This window comes from Onthophagus taurus, chromosome 11 (assembly GCF_036711975.1).
Source record: "Onthophagus taurus isolate NC chromosome 11, IU_Otau_3.0, whole genome shotgun sequence".
NCBI classification, from domain to species: Eukaryota; Metazoa; Arthropoda; class Insecta; order Coleoptera; family Scarabaeidae; genus Onthophagus; species Onthophagus taurus.
In genome coordinates, this window is record NC_091976.1 from 2,120,042 (window position 1) to 2,136,580 (window position 16,539).

A 16,539-nucleotide genomic window follows, 5' to 3' on the forward strand; every position below is an offset into this window, starting at 1 on the left:
GTGGTACTAAAGAGATGCAGGTACTGACACCAGCCCCTTTTTACACTACCTAACTAAAAAGTGTTTATTTCACCACCTTTGTTTTTCTAAAAGTCATAACGTTTTTGAAACATTCGTTTCTCGAGCTCTCATGAGTGAACATCGTGCACGTCGATAAAGTAAAGTTTAGTGTAATTTATTGTTAATTATAATTAATTTAGTCTTTACGTGAATATAATTATGGCCAAGAAAAGCACATTCAAGGGTGGTGTCGAAAAAGCAACAGTTTTTGAAAAATAAAGCAGGGCACAAGTAAGTACGAATTCTTAATTTCACTTTAAATGTTACTTCGTTATCCAATTTGACCACAATTTAAAAATATTAGTTATCACATAAAACATGAGCTTTTAAACTATTCTTATGTCAAATATGAGAATGAGATAAATGCTATAAAAATTGGTCAGGCTCATCAACTGCAATGAAATCGGACATGGCCTAAAATATGTAAAATTAATTGACGACGACGACAGTAGTACCACAAAAAAAAATTAAATTTCATAAACCCTACGGAACATGATCAATACAAAAAGTTTAGAAAGTTTGGTTGAACTTTTTAAACAAGTGCGAGCACTATTATTGGATTCAAAAGCTTTTGCCCCTCACTTTGTTGAACGCGAATAACAAAAAAACTACTCCGTAGAAAAATCAAGACCAGCTTCATTGGAGGCGAAATTTAATTCTTTATAATGTGTGGTGATTTCGATTTTTTCTCCCACTCGTATAGTAATTGTTACAGGTGTAATGAAAAAATGTACAAGATTTCGGACGATCGGCGAAGAAGCTCGAATTTTTTTGTTCAGGAACGGTTCATCGAAAAAATTCTAAATTTCGACCACACATTGCCTAAAGAGTACTAAACAAGCCAGTATTTTTAGATTTCCATTTAAAAAAAACTACATTATACGAAATAATATCTCGATAACGCGTTATTGTATGAGATTGACACTAACATCATTCTGTCTGATGAAATTGAATAAAACCCTAACCCTCATTGTACATGAAGTACTCAATGCGATTTTATAATGAGAGTTAAATCAATCCGCGCGAAACTATAATTATAAACTATAATTACCACACATTATAAAGAATTAAATTTCGCGTCCAACGAAGCCGGTCTCGATTTTTTCTACGGAGTAGTTTTTTTGTTAATCACGTTCAAAGTGAGGGGCAAAAACTTTTGAATCCGATATTAGTGGAGAATTCGTTCCACTACAACTTCCAAGACAACTCCAGCAGTGAGTTAAAATTTCGTGTGGTTATAAGAAAATCAGCTGAAGATAGAAGTGCTCAAAATGTTCCGTATGAACAAAAACTTTTATTTTTCTTTCGCAATAAAGTAAGCGGCGTAGACATAAATTTGAGGATTTATTCTTCATGACAAATCATGAGTAATAGGTGAAAAAAATTGTAGCAAAACTTTTTTAGTTTTCTACACTGAGAGAAATATATTCTTGAACGAAGATTATTACTCTTGGCACAAGCTTATCATATTCTTATATATCCACAAGAAGATCATTTTGTTGAGTGAAGAAAAACCACATATTCTCCAAGCAAGTATGCAAATATTTTTGATTCTCAAGAAAACGAATTCTTAGTGAAGGTAAATCAATCATCTTAAAAAAGAGTATCTTAGTGTTCCGTCAACAATCCCATTTTCGAATTGAGAATAGATTTCTTATGTCAAGAATAACGTAAGTACCTTTCTTTTTAGAAAAACATATTCATGTAATAACAACCTGGTATAATACTTCATTTGAGTATTATAAATTATTGACGCAAGAATAAATTTTTTGATACAAAGAATTGATATTCTTCGATGCTAAGAATATGAGATACTTCATCCGATAATATTTCTATTCTTAAAACAAAACAAAATTTTGTTTTAAGAGTATCTTATACTTGTTTCTAAGAAATACATTCAAGAATAAATTTTTCTTGAATGTCAAGAATAATTTCCCTCAGTGTAGATATCCATGAAATTTACTTTCAAATCAAGAATACATATAAGATTTTAAAATGACATCAAAGGAAGTGTTGCAAGTTGTTTCCAATATTTTCTATACATAATTGGGTTCGCTGAATCCACGATGTCCCTCTAGCGCGGCTTATACCAGGGTATTGGCGGATTGTCTCGGCAGCAGTTTGTATCTGATTTTGCAATCCTTGCCCAGTATTCACTTCCTCAGCTGCAATGTTAAATAATAATAATAATTTATTAAACACCTCTGGCACAACAGTGGATATGCATTGTCAAAACACAAAATAAAATAATAATAACATAAGAAAATTACAGAGTACAATAAATTCACAATTAACATTTTAATGAAATTAGATTACTAAGCCGTCAGAGAGATACTCCCGCTGGCTGTAGTATCCGTCCTTTATCAGAAATATTTGAACTTTACATTTAAAACTGTTTAGTTCATTTATTTGTTTTAGACTCTTCGGAAGCTGATTATATGATTTAACAAAATTATATTGTGGACTTCTTTCGTACAAAGACGTTCTGTGCTCGGGCAGTGGCAGACTGTTATTATTTCGCGTGTTATAACAATTGTTATGGTTATTAAAGTGTTGAATGCTTTCTTAACAAAAATTACGGCTTTTCATATATTGATCAGCAACTCTTGTTCCCTAAAAACAGCCCTGCATGATTCAGCGACTCCGAGCCTAAAAATTATTCTAGTCTTTTGTGACACAAAAGCACGTTGCCAATCTGTAGCTAGACCCCATATTAAGATGTTATATGCAAGGCGAGAAAAACACAATGCATAATAGGCTTGTATCGATCCTTCAGCCAAACACGATTTTAGCCTTCATATTGCATAATAACCGGAATTCAATTTAGAGCATACCTAGTCTACAGGTGTCCGGTATCTTCCGCATCAGAGCATTATACGGTTGTAGGATACATTATTCTGAAGCGATCTTTCTAATAAATTTTTTTCAAAATGTTTATAATAACCGCACGGGAACTGTTTTTCGACGTCCAATGGCAAATCGTAAATCAGATTCAGGTAATCGGTCCAACCCTCGGCCGGACCGTCGCGCCGATCAAAACACGTTTCTCACGTGTAATTACCAATAGATTCGACACGGGAAGAGAAAGAAACTTTTTCGGTGAATCAAAGTCGTCCGCTATTGGACAATCCCGTGCGGTTATTATAAACATTTCGAAAAAAATTTATTAGAAAGATCGCTTCAGAATAATGTATCCTACAACCGTATAATGCTCTGATGCGGAAGATACCGGACACCTGTATATGTGATCTAAAGGACAAGTTATAATCAACGTTTAATCCCAGGAATTTTACCGATTCCGATAAAGGAACGGCCAAACACGTAGGAACGGGGAAAACACGGCGTTTATGAAAATTTATGCAGATCGTCTTCAATCGTCTTTGTCGAATTGAGAGTTATCCTATTTTTCCTACACCAACTTTCGAATTCTTCAATCACTGCCCTGATCTTGCACGATACTTTTTCGGTGTCTGGAGCAGCAATGGCAACGGATGTGTCGTCTGCATGCATTGTCAAGTGAACTTCCCTGTCGATGTGCTTGGGTAGGTCATTAATAAATAATAGAAATATTAAGGGTCCAAGAATGGAGCACTGGGAGACTCCCAGTTGAATCGGAGCATATTTCGATGACGCACCCGCTAAAATTACCCTCATTCTGCGACTAGTCATAAATGAAATGACTCAATCGAGTATCGGGCCACGGATCCTTAATCTAAACGGTTTGTGTCCAAGAAACTCCGGAGATAAGGAGTCGAAGGCACGAGTCAAATCGAAAAACAAGTCAAAGACGAAGTCACCCCTATCTAGGTATTCATAAACATACGTGAAATAATCGATCGTGGCCGTTTCGGTGGAAAACCCGTCACGAAATCCATGCTGAGCATCTAACACAATATTGAACTTGTTGAGGAAGCTCGCCAAACGTTCTTTGACCACACCCTCAAAGATTTTGAAAAAAACACTATTTAAAGAAATAGGACAGTAGTTTGAGATATCCGACGGGCTTTCCCTTTTATACACGGGTATCGTGTTGTAAGTCTTGAGTTTATTCGGAAAGGTACCCGTGGAAATTGATCGATTTAAAATCATTATTAGAGGTGGGGCTAAGACATCCCGTAGAAACTTGACATATCCGACATGGACGCTATCAGGATCAACACCTACAGTGTTCAACACTGTAGGTGTTTTACAGATTTTTGATTACTACCATCATTTCTGACACAGTAACATTATCAAAATACATACTCGCATTAAGGAATCCATCCGCCGTACATGAGTCCGGTGACGTCGAACCAAAGTCTATGCTCAGAGATTCGGGAACCATGTTTACAAAAAAGTTACAGTAATGGAAGTAGCATTCGGCTGGATCCGCGATCAATTTACCGTTTATTACTAACTTTGAAGCAGTACTCTTCCGTGTATCTTTACCCATTTCCTTCTTTACACACTGCCAAAGCGCTTTTGTACGATTCTCAGAATTCACTTTTGACAAATGATTCCTTTTTGTATTATCTATCAGGGACTTGTACTTAGATTTCAATTTCGTGTAACTTGCTTTAAGTTCAGGGAAACCATTGGACATGAGCCAATGAGTATTTTTCAAGTGGTTACCTGTATCTTTGATTTCCTGGGTGACCCATTTTGAGAGGCCACAACCAGCAGGAAGACGGCGTCACTGGATGACAATACTGAGTTCCAGTCTATCACATTAATTTTACATCTAAGTAAAGCCAAGCGTTCATCGGAACACAGTCTTCCGGTCACAACATGTGGTACCTCTTCATTTGGTATCTGACTTATCTTCGAAATGGTTAAAGAACATACAAGATGATCAGCAATATTGGCATTGAAAAAACCAAAAGAACAAAACTGTGGAGGTATATTTGTTATGATGTAGTCCAGTGTGGATTTTGTGACAATACCACCCTGGTTGCATGCAATTCGGGTCGGTTTAGAGGTATCACCGTGTAACCAATAAAGAACAGAATATATCCGCGACAATTCCAGAATCAATAGAGTCAATATTAACATCAACGTTAAGGTCTCCACACAAAATAACAAAGTTATATTTTAAACACAAAAAATCAAGCAGTGTAGACAACGCAACGCAAAAACACGTCAATTGAACCGTTGATTCACACGCAAAACTAACCGCACAGCATTCAAAGACCATCTCAAGTTCAAATTTCTTTAAATCGAGTTCGTCAATGCCGAAATCAGATCTCGCAAGGATCAATGATCCACCATGTTCTCTTGTGGTGCGATGAAAGGAAGCAGCCAATCGATAGCCGGGAAGACCCATGGACTATCTAGCTTGAAGTTTAATGAATCAAGTTAAATGCCTGTGTTAACCACTGTACGCCACCCTCAGTATCAGCCAAGAGGACGTCATCATCTGCATGGCACTCAATTTGTAATCATTTATAGTGTAACCATAGTTGATATTACATATTTTGTAATGTTTGCCCTGTTCTAATTCTTTTATCCTTACTTTGTCGAACGTTTTGGTTAGATCAATGAAACAGAGGAAGGCTGCTTGACATTTTTTCGTCGCAGTTCTGATTCTTTTTGATGCTCCCAAAAATTTTCCTCAACATTGTGTAATCCGCACATATCATTCCTCATCTCGTTACTAAATTTTGCCATGCATCATTTGTGTAGGCAACTCTTGCAATCAGAAGGGGAATTATTTAATGATTTTGGGAATAAACCATACGAATTATATATTCCTGGCGTGCAACCTTTTTCTTCTAAAAACCAAAAATCACGTCTCGCGTTTACGACTGACGTCCGGAATGGTGACCAGACGTCGAAATAAATTTTCGGAAAGATTAACGTACCTGCAAATTTATGGGGAAACGTAGATAACGAAAAATTCGTTAGAAATACGTAAAGTTGATGGGTCCCACAGTTTTGGATTTATGTGATGACTTTTGGGATAAGTCAGTGGCGGATGTTATCTTCTGACCCCGCGGTCAAAAATTGTTCCCTTCCCCAAATTCCCTCATTGGCTCAGAAAATTATTGTAAAATATTCGCCCCGTATTTTGGATTGGCTCAGGTGTCGAGGACATCCAAGTGATAGGAACGCCTCAAGAAGGTTTTTGCACCCCTCCAATACCCGAGGTTACTTAAGAGCTTGTAAGACCTTTTTCAGGATCAGAATCAGAATTCAATCACAATCAATTAGAATCACAACGAACCTAAGAGATTTTTGAGTCGAAACGTCGTCAGCGCTTCTTAGAATTCGCTTTAACGCCAATTCTAAGTGTCGTCGCATATCGAGAACTGTGACTTAGTTTCATTTGTAAACATTCTTTGCACTTCGGGCATCCGTTTCGTGTCGGTAATTGTGTTTCCACTGAGGATTTGGTGCGAGAGTGGTGTTGAAACCTTCCCCTGAGTAAGTCTGTTTGCCAGTTTTCGTTATCACCTATCTACCAACGAGAATTAGTTGTCGGGGTTAGATTCAGAAATATCTCTTTTTAAGTAACGTCGGGTCGTAAATAAACGTAGGTAGATTTTAAGGTTCATTTTTGTTCATTGTCAATTCTTTCTTGTTATTTTGTTAATATAGTTTAAGTGTGGTTAGAACACTTGTCTTTTGATTTTCCCCTTTTCCCGACAGAGCCTTAGTGCAAGAACCCACGGTTCTGAAATAGTGATCGCGCGCTTGTCATTTAGTTTTGATTGATTTGCTAAGATCAATTAGGGGTCCTTCAGACTAAGAGTTAAGAAGCGCGAAACACTGTTTCTGGTGGCAGCTGGTCTTATTACCAAAGGTCGAGATCGTTCAGAGGCGGCCTTACCACAGACACACTTAAACGTATGTAAATATTTTTTTGCAGAAGATGGTATCAGTCCTAAACGGATGACATAGTTTGATGTTGCTGTGTAAGATTATTTCTAGAAGCAAAGACTGTACGCTTTGGAGCTGATATGATAGCGAGACAATCCACCAACAGTGGCCTAAACCACTGTTGGTGGATTATCTCGGCAGCAGTTTGTATCTGATTTCGCAATCCTTGCTCAGTATTAACTTCGGTGACGTACACTACGCTTTTTAAGTGACTATCTCAATGGCCAGGCCAATAGACTATCTCGACTTGTCCATTTTCCGGGAAGCACTTTATCTAGATGTCGCCGCATATATCGGATATCTATGGAACTAATAATTTTTTTCACCTATTACCCTTTATTTGTTTGAGGAATAAATCCCCAAGTTTATGCGTATAGGTTGAAAATCACCCTGTATTTGCAAACTTAAAGGAATGCGGTTTAGACGGAGATATCAAGGACTGTTTTCCAATTCTGTTCAACAAAATTAGGACGCTATACTGAAAATAGTTGTAAACAGAAATACAGCATGTTGGTTAAACGACGCAAGACGCAGCAATGTAAAAAGCGCATAAGTTTAGACCAATTGAATTACAACCGGACAGTGACTACGGAGATGTTGTGGAATTACCACCACAAGAAGAAATTGATAGAAAACGAGAAGTGGTCAATTTATTGACTAAATGAAAGAAGAAGCAGATGAAAAGAAATCCTTGTTAGAAACAAGAAAGATTATTTAGATAATTTAGATCAAATGTTGGTGAAGTATGTAAAAGAAAAGCATCAACACCGCCGAACATACTTTTAAAATACTTACAAGAACTATTTCTCTGCCTACTATATTCCAGTCTATCTACCTTCTATAATGGTTATGGGCAAATTATCACGTAGTAATCTAATGTAACTGCAATAAATCAAGAAACATCAGTTAACAAAATGCAGCATATGCTATATCCGAGTACTAAATGCCGATACAACCAAATATTTAGGTATAACACTGGTAGCTAAACTGAGCTGGAAGCACATGTAAAAAAAGTAGAATTATATAACGCTATATGAAATTTAAAGAAATAGATTCCATTCAGTCAATGTATAACAAAGCACATTTGTATAAACAAATTCGGAGGCCCAGACGTGAGGTTGTGCCAATAAGAATAATTTAGAAGTAATCCTTCTTCTTTTATTCCACGTATGGTTCTTCAGATGTAGATGTCAACATTCATTCCACCGTTTCCTGCCCTGATTTTTTTGCAACAGGATTAAATTTGCCACGTTTTGGCACTACCGTCGTCCATTCTATTTACGCGTTCCAGCGTTTTTTTCGGTTTCTTATCCATTTTCCTACGTCTTGTATGTTGCGTTGTTGTCGTATGTTTTCACTTTTGATTCATACGGTCAAGTCATACGGTGTTTTTCCATGAATGCTTCTTACCATTTCATCTCGACTGTACTCATCATTGCTGTCTCTTGAAGGTGTCTGTATTGTTTTAACTGCATATGTTATTATAGATTTTATTAGATATTTGTTCCTCCAAACGATGTCCCTTAAGCAGCTCGAGATTTGAGATGCTTTCTTCGTTTGTTTCCAGATTTCACTACATAGATTTCCAGAACTTGTTATATTAGCTCTCAAATATTTAGATTATATTATTTTAAGGTTGATAACCTCAAAAAGGTAGAGGTCAAAATAGAAATCGAATCACCGAATCTATCCACCAAAAAGTGCAAAAATCGAGTTTTATTTAATTTACATAATGGAAAGAAACAATGATAATAAAAAAAATTTCAAATATATCTGTGATTCTGTCTCTGTGATTATATCTGGGTCTGAAGTCAAACTGATTTAAAATAACAGCTTCAACCTGAAACTTCATTTGGTGGTTTTCCGAGTTTAAAAATCATTTCTGCTTTCTACTTTTTATATTGGAATGGTATTAGAAATAAGTAATAATGGTGTTAATAATTAAGTAATTAATGAGTGAACGAACTGACTGTGAGTTAAGAGTGGTCAGCAATTGAGCTATAATAAAGATTCGTGCCAATCCGATGACCGTGTCAGTGTTCTTCCTTATGCCTGTTAAATATAAGTAATATAATAGTTAAAATGGATTTTATCAATTAACCCATAAACTACACCTAATAATAAGAAAAGGGACATTACAATATATTGGGCCCATATTTAAATTTAAAATATAAATTAGATTCATCCCAAGCTTCTTTCACCTGCATATCAACGCTGCCAATCCAAAACGGGAGAAATTGTCACTTTTTACTTAGCTGCACTGTTGAATAAGATTTTTAAATTTGCATCCAACGGGACGTGATAAAAGTTTTTTGTGTTTCCTGAAAAGTCAAGTAAATGTCTAAGTAAATTAAAAGGTGTAATAAAAACCATAGCATTCCATTTAAAATAACGATTTTGTGATCTACTTCAGGTGGACCGGAAGTGACGACGTAAATTTGAGAAACGTAGATGCAATGAAACAAAAAAAAAACTGGTGTTTATGCTGTGTCGGATGTTCTACGCCTCAGATACAGCGTGATTGGCATTTTTTGCACTGTAGTGCAACGTTGGATTTTCTTAACGACAATATTTCAATTCTGATTCCTAGAATAATTTATTCCGTGAATCGTGTCAATACTCTTGTCATATCTAAACATGCTTAGAGGTTGTTTTTTATATCTAATTACGTTATCCAATTCATTAAAATGTTATTACTCGATAAACATCAACTCATCTCATAAATTCAATAATTGATTATTAATAATTATTTAATTTCTTTTTCTAGTAACGAAACTGAAGTGATAAGTGATAAAGAAACATTCACTGATATGGAAGAAACAACATATGATTTTGTGGTTGTAAGTGATTCCGAGGATAACATTGTACAATCGAGCGTGGAATCCATCTCTCTATGTAGTAAACAAAATAAATATGATACAGATTCGGCTAAAATGGACTCTTGTAGTAGTAACTCCTTTGATAAGGAGAATCAAATGCTACAGCAAAGCAAGCAACAATTTCGTAAATTAAATTGTGTTAAACGTAATGAAGAAGATGTAGTGGATTCCACTGAAAATATGGTAACGATGAAACATACATCACTCTATGCTTCAAGTACTGAAAATTTGCATATTTCAAATAAGAACACTGAAAAGGCGGCTCAACCGGATAGTACGACAAATGACAAAGTCCAATTAACAAGACCTCATTTTGAAATATCTAAACAAATGTTTAGGAGTAAATCTTGTTTAAAATTACCCCGACATGAAAAACTGAAGAAAAAACCATCGAAATTTCTGTCGGATTTAGTTCCCACCAACATTCAAAATTCTAAAAGTAAATATCGGAATATCAAATTAAATTCAAGATATAATAAAAAGTCAACTATACAACAGTCAAAACGAAGAAGCAACGCAAAAAGACGTCATGGAAAATCAAACAATAACTTCACCATATACAAAAAACCACATTTAATTGATTTACCAGATAATCCAACAAAAATTTACGCAACATTGTCTCCAAATGATCCAAGAAGTAATTACAGAAATAAAGTTATTTCCAATCCACATATCATTGGGAATAAGCGACGAAAGACGGAAGACTATCAGAATTATCATTCAAAAATGTGTGCTTCAAAAGTTAGAAAAGAAGAAACTCGGAAAAAATTGAGTTTGTTTGATATGAACCGGATAGGAAAAGGAAGGTGTAAAACAGAACCTTCGTTTTCCACTAATAAAAACAGTAAAATACATTTCGTGATGGAAACAACCGAAAGAGTAATGATTGATCACATTAAACCGTTTTCTATAAAAACTCCAGGGAAACATAAAGCAAAATTATTAATACATCCAAAAGAATGCTACCAAAGAGCAACCATTTTAGAACCTATTAATGTCCAAAGCGAGCCAAAAATAATTAAAACAACACCGAACATTAAAGAGCTTACAACAAAATTCGTAGAATATCTTACACTGTTTTGTTTAACAACTAAAAACATAAAATTAATTTCTACATTTAATGGTGAAGATCAGACATTAATAAGCTACCTGGAAGGGGTGAAGAAAACATTTAGAAATAGTTGCAAGCTTATTCCATATTCAAATATTGACATCAAAGAAATCATTACGAAAGTGCATAAAAAAATTATTTTGGCGAATATTGGTTGTTCACAGTTGGACATTATATCTGCATTAAAAATTACGTTTGTTGATGTCGCTTATGGATTAGGTAAAGAAATTATGCGCTTATTAAAGGATAACTCGGATTCTATTTTTATTAAGGATGAAATGATTGATGATGATTGTGTAATAATTGATTTCAAAAATGGTGAGTTTGTTAAATTAATTGAAAAATCTTTTTAAAATAAATTTGTTGAATGATTTAAAGTATATTAATTCATACATATATTTTTTTTATAGAAGTCGATGTTTCTTCTACTACACCTACTTCGCCAAATATAATCCAATCACAAAACCAAATTGAAGAGTCCAACAACCAAATGGATATGCCGATTCTGGTTAATACAAATACAACAAATAATATAAATCCAGATACAGTTTCTAATTTAAACAAAGTGTTAACATCAAATCCACAAGTTGTTCAATTGCCAAGTTTGAATGATAAATACTCCAGTTATTCTAGATTGCAAGAACCTCAAACAGTACATTTTGAATATATTAATCAACCTAATAATAACCAGCAAACTGTGAATGGAACTTTTAATCCACATATAGCGTTTAATCAAACTGTTCCTCAACAACAAACGCTTCAACAACAAACACATCAGCAAGTATCGTATCATTTTCCTGAATGTCAACCTCAACGTATCAATGAAGTGGTTTATCAATCTCATACACATAGAAACGTATACAATCAACAATTAGCAGCTTCCTCTCAAAACCAAAACATAACCCAAACAAATCCATTCGGAATGTCTGGTGGTATTGCTGTAAGAAAGGATTTATTTACGTTAAATTCGAGTCAACCCCTTCGTTCGAATTGTACTGCTCCACAAATACGTAAGAAATCCGGTCAGATGCAACGGAGTGTTCGGTCGGTAAGTATAAAATAAAACTAACTAAAATGATGTACTATGCTACTACATACTTATATGGCAGTTAAGTTTATCCCCCTTTTCATGTATTGGACATATGAAGGCAGTCTGCCAATCTGTAGGCATCTTCTCAGTGATGATCACCTAGTGTCTTATTATATTTTAGTCTCTCTATGCTGCTTTTTATTGTTTCCAAGCTCGGCTTACCTTTTTACTGTAAGAAGAAAAGTTTACTGTACAAGTTTACTTTGTCGCGCCTTGTTTTGTTTGTCAATAATCTCCTTGCATTCCTCGTCGTACCAGTCATTTCTCTTTACCCCTTCTAGAGTCCTAACTACCTCTTTAGCGATCTTCTGCAGCATCGGTTGTCCAGCAAGAATCTACTACTCTCATTTCCTTCTCTCCAGCTTCCGCTTCAGCGTAATTTTTTCCTAACTCTAATATATGGGCTTCCATATATTGACTCAATTTTTGTGTATTGTGTTTCTTAGCTTTATCGGCTACTTTCTTTTTATCTTCAGTAATCCTTTCTCGTAGTTTGTTTTTTATAAGGTGGTGGTCAGAGTTCGAAACAGCTTCTCTGTAGCTTCTTACGTCTATGATACTACAATATGATCTGCTATCCACTATCACATGATCAATTTGATTGATTGTTCGTCCATCGAAAGACACCCACATTTCTTTGTGGATAATTTGTGTGGGAATGAGATAGTTTTTACACGTAGATTTTTACTTTCAGCAAACTGTAATAGCATCTCTCTATTGATATTCCTTTTCTGGTTTCGTCCAACTATGGGGTATCACTTGCGTTTGCCCGTCTTGGATATTTTTATGACATTGAACTGCATCAAAGTTTTTAGACAAGGCAGCAAGGTCAAATAAGTTACATGATATGGGATGGTTTCTTTCTTGCTTGTTGACGTATGCTTATATAATCAGCTGGAATGTTTATTATTCTCTCCACGGAGTGAATGAATTTACCTTCGCTTGTATATGGCTAACTACCAAAAATTTTTGTTCTATAGTTACATTATAGCTTATTGCTAAAGTTAATAAAGCATTGGCCATGCCGTATTTGATTTTGATAGCTACAGCCATAATCGTTTCATTCTTCATTTCTACATCTTCGGTTTCATTTCACAAATAAAATGAAACGTTTCTATTTATAATGTTAGAGAAGTAAACATTGTGATGTTATGGTGTTGTTCACTGAACCACTTTGTGTTATGTCAGGTTGTTGGAAAATCATAAACGTAAGTCAGATACAAGACTGGATGAACAGGAAGAAATAAGTTGTATGATTACTTCTAAAACTAAATTTTCTCAACCAACTTTGGGTCGACATAATTCCAGTTCGCTTAGGTTCTTGTTACATTTTGGAATCATTGTGACTTCGGCCGTTTTCCTTGGTTTCTAATTTCCACAACAACATCCTTGTGGCAATAAAGGCAACAACTAGTAGGATCCAATCAAGGTTGTCACTGGGGTGGAGATTCGGCAATTCATTAGGATGGAATTGTGTTCAAGATATTCTGCAAACGCGTTTACTTTTTCCAAACTGTTCTGAGCCCAGGTCTCCTCTTTTCCAAGTATCTGTTAGATTTCTGTTGTTCCCATTTTTAGCTGATCTTCATCGCTCTTCGAAATTAATTCTTTATCCTCTTCTACAATTCGATTGGGAACAAGAGTTGCTTCAACTGAACCATTTAGAATTTTTACAGAAAGTCTGTCGGAAATCACCGAAATGCGTGATATCTAATTGCTCAGACTCACCATCATAATGTTCAGCAGAAGGTTTTATTTAGTACATTTAGATTATTGCCTGAACGAGTGTGTTAACTGCATTTGCGCAAAGTTTGCCTAGAAACTATACATAAAACTGTTCCAGCAATCTATATTTTAAATCTTTCTATTTCATTTCTATTTTCCTGATTTTCTCATCATTTCCATTTGATGTTTTATTATTTAACAGGTGAAATCATCAACGGAAGGTGCTTCTTTCGTTCTTGTTGATGTTTTACCTATTGCACATCCATAACCTTTCTCCAACTACCCTCTGTGTCTTCTATCGTGGAATTGCTTATATTATTTTCCAATCTTGACTTGTAAAGATTCCTAATCGTCTCATTTCTTTTTATTGGTTTTTATTACCATTTGTTCCTCGTGTATTTTGAAATGTATGTATGTAGCAATTCGCAGAAACTGTGATTCTCTGGCTCTGTGTTCTGCTTAATTCACCTCCTTGCCCTTGTAGGATTACAATTAATTTGCAACTGTGCTCATTTACAGATGGACAACCTGAAGAATACTTTGAACACTGCGCCATTATTGTTATGTAGTACTTGCAATATGAGGGCGTTCTATAAATGTTCCTGCAAAAAAAAGATGTATTGTTCATTTAATTGTGAGGTGAGTTGTAAGATATTTTATTTTTTATGCTGTAATTCAGTATTAATTAGCTTTTATATAATATTTTAAGAGTTTTATATGAGTCGTTCACTGCGCAAATCGATTAATTCCGTAAAACGAAAAGTCGGGAAACGCGATGAAATTATGTACATTGTTTTTTTATTGTGTCATCTTTTTTATTACTGGCAGCATGATCTCCGAGCTAATCAATCAAAGACCAACTTGTTCTTTAGAGTTCTTCATCATTTGTATATCTGCAAAAAGCCATAAGAAGTGAACAATGACATTCACAAACATTAGCTGCATTTTCATATGTAGCCAATATTGACTATATCCTTTATTTTACAAACGCACTTCGTTGCACGCATTGTACTTACGAATGATGTTCTAGTAAACTGGCTCCATCACACCTGGTGTCTTGCACTGACCACAACTCGTGCCATAAACCAAACTCTTCATATGCCCCTAGAGAAAAAGTCCAATGGAGTCAAATCCGATAATCGTGGAAACCATGCGATTGAACCACCTCGGCCTATTCATCTTTGTCCGAATAGTCGGTCCTGATGTTCCCGAACATGAAGTGAAAATTGATCGAGGGGTAAAATTTTCAAAAAGTGGAGTGAATCGAGTTGTGTAATAAATGGCTCATATAAAAAAAATTAACAATAAATTAATTGATGCATTTTTTTCAGAAAAAGGATTGGATTGCCCACAGGTACGAACATATTTATCATTATCATAGAGTGTAATATTAATTTTGTCAGTTAAATAATATTGTTTTGAGAGTTCCTATTTTGTGATTTCTATTTATGTAAGTAGTTTAATAGACTATTTTTATTTTTGAAATATATGAACAGTTTTATTTGTTTTAATGAAAAAATGTTTAAGTTTACTTAAATGAATCATTTAATTATTATTAAAATATCATTACCATTGTATATGTACGTTTACCATTGTGCATAGTAAATTAATTTAAATTCTACCGCTCTATTTAACGGAGTAATATGTTATATATATCATTAGTTTAAGATGATATAAAGAAGTATAGATTTCTTTAGTTTTTACATTGTTATAAAAAATTAAATAAAAATTTTCTACTTAATAGCATATTTTATTACCCGATGGTAATTTTTTTCAACCTCATTAAAATTCTTTTAATAATAATAATGTATTGACTAGAATTACTGCAGATTGTAAACACGTTTTACCTGTAACGGAAACGTGGTTGGGTACAAGTGTGGATTTGGATTATCTCTTGATAAACAATTATATTTTTTGTCATCAGCCTCTTGCTTCGTGCCTCCTTGGGTGGTAGAGTCTATAGATATTTATTTATAGATAATTACATCATGTTATTATGAAGAACACCAATTGGACCGCATTATACATCACTTGACTAAGCGACATTTTATTATCGTTATTACAGATTTACTTGCTGTCTGGTAGGTAAAGGTGTAACTTATCTTAGAAAAAATGGAGAATACCGAAAGACCTAAAATACCATTTGTTTTAAAGAATAAAGCTAAGCGACAACACGTCATACGATTTCAAGTCTGATTTGCATTGTAGGTCTAAGAACCGACTTAGATACGACACCAAGAAATTCTACAATAGAAAAAATAGATGAACCTACAATTTTGAATCGGTGTCGTTTTCTAGATGTTAGTATAAAATTAAAAGTTTGTCTTTTATTTTATATAGAATTTAAGTCTAACTAGTTTCGGTCCTTGGCCATCTTCAGAGACTCTAGAAATAGATTAACATCTCTCATTCTACAAACGACAGCGGTAGATAGCGCTAGTTATCATAAGATATCACTATGTTGCATATTTTTATTGCACTAAAACTGGAACCAACACTAGACCTAGAACTAGAAATATTCGGGTGTAGCCGTGCGTCTGAAGACTAGCGTATAGTGCTAGTTTTACACTAGTACTATCACTAGAACTAACAGCAAGACCTAGAACTAGAATTATTCAGGTTTAGCCGTCTTGAGAGACGTGGGACTAAATCCGAATGTTTCTAGTTCTCGGTCTAGTGTTAGTTCTAGTGGCAGTGGTAACGTTAGTTAGCATCAAATATTACTATGTTATATATTCTTATTGGTTCTAAAACTAGAACGAGAACTAGAAGCATTCGGGTTTAGTCGTGAAAAAAACTTTCAGTAGTCAATGTCA

General features: G+C 34.7%; 1 protein-coding gene across 1 annotated transcript; it reads left to right on the top strand.

Moving 5' to 3' along the window:
• LOC139432226 (uncharacterized) lies at positions 1–15,178 on the top strand. The gene is made up of 5 exons (XM_071200673.1): positions 1–291; positions 9,686–11,226; positions 11,319–11,956; positions 14,243–14,362; positions 15,055–15,178. Exons 2-5 carry the CDS (start codon positions 9,729–9,731, stop codon positions 15,109–15,111), a joined length of 2,313 nt encoding a protein of 770 aa, XP_071056774.1. The 5' UTR covers positions 1–291; positions 9,686–9,728; the 3' UTR covers positions 15,112–15,178.
• Positions 15,179–16,539: the final 1,361 nt, after the last annotated feature.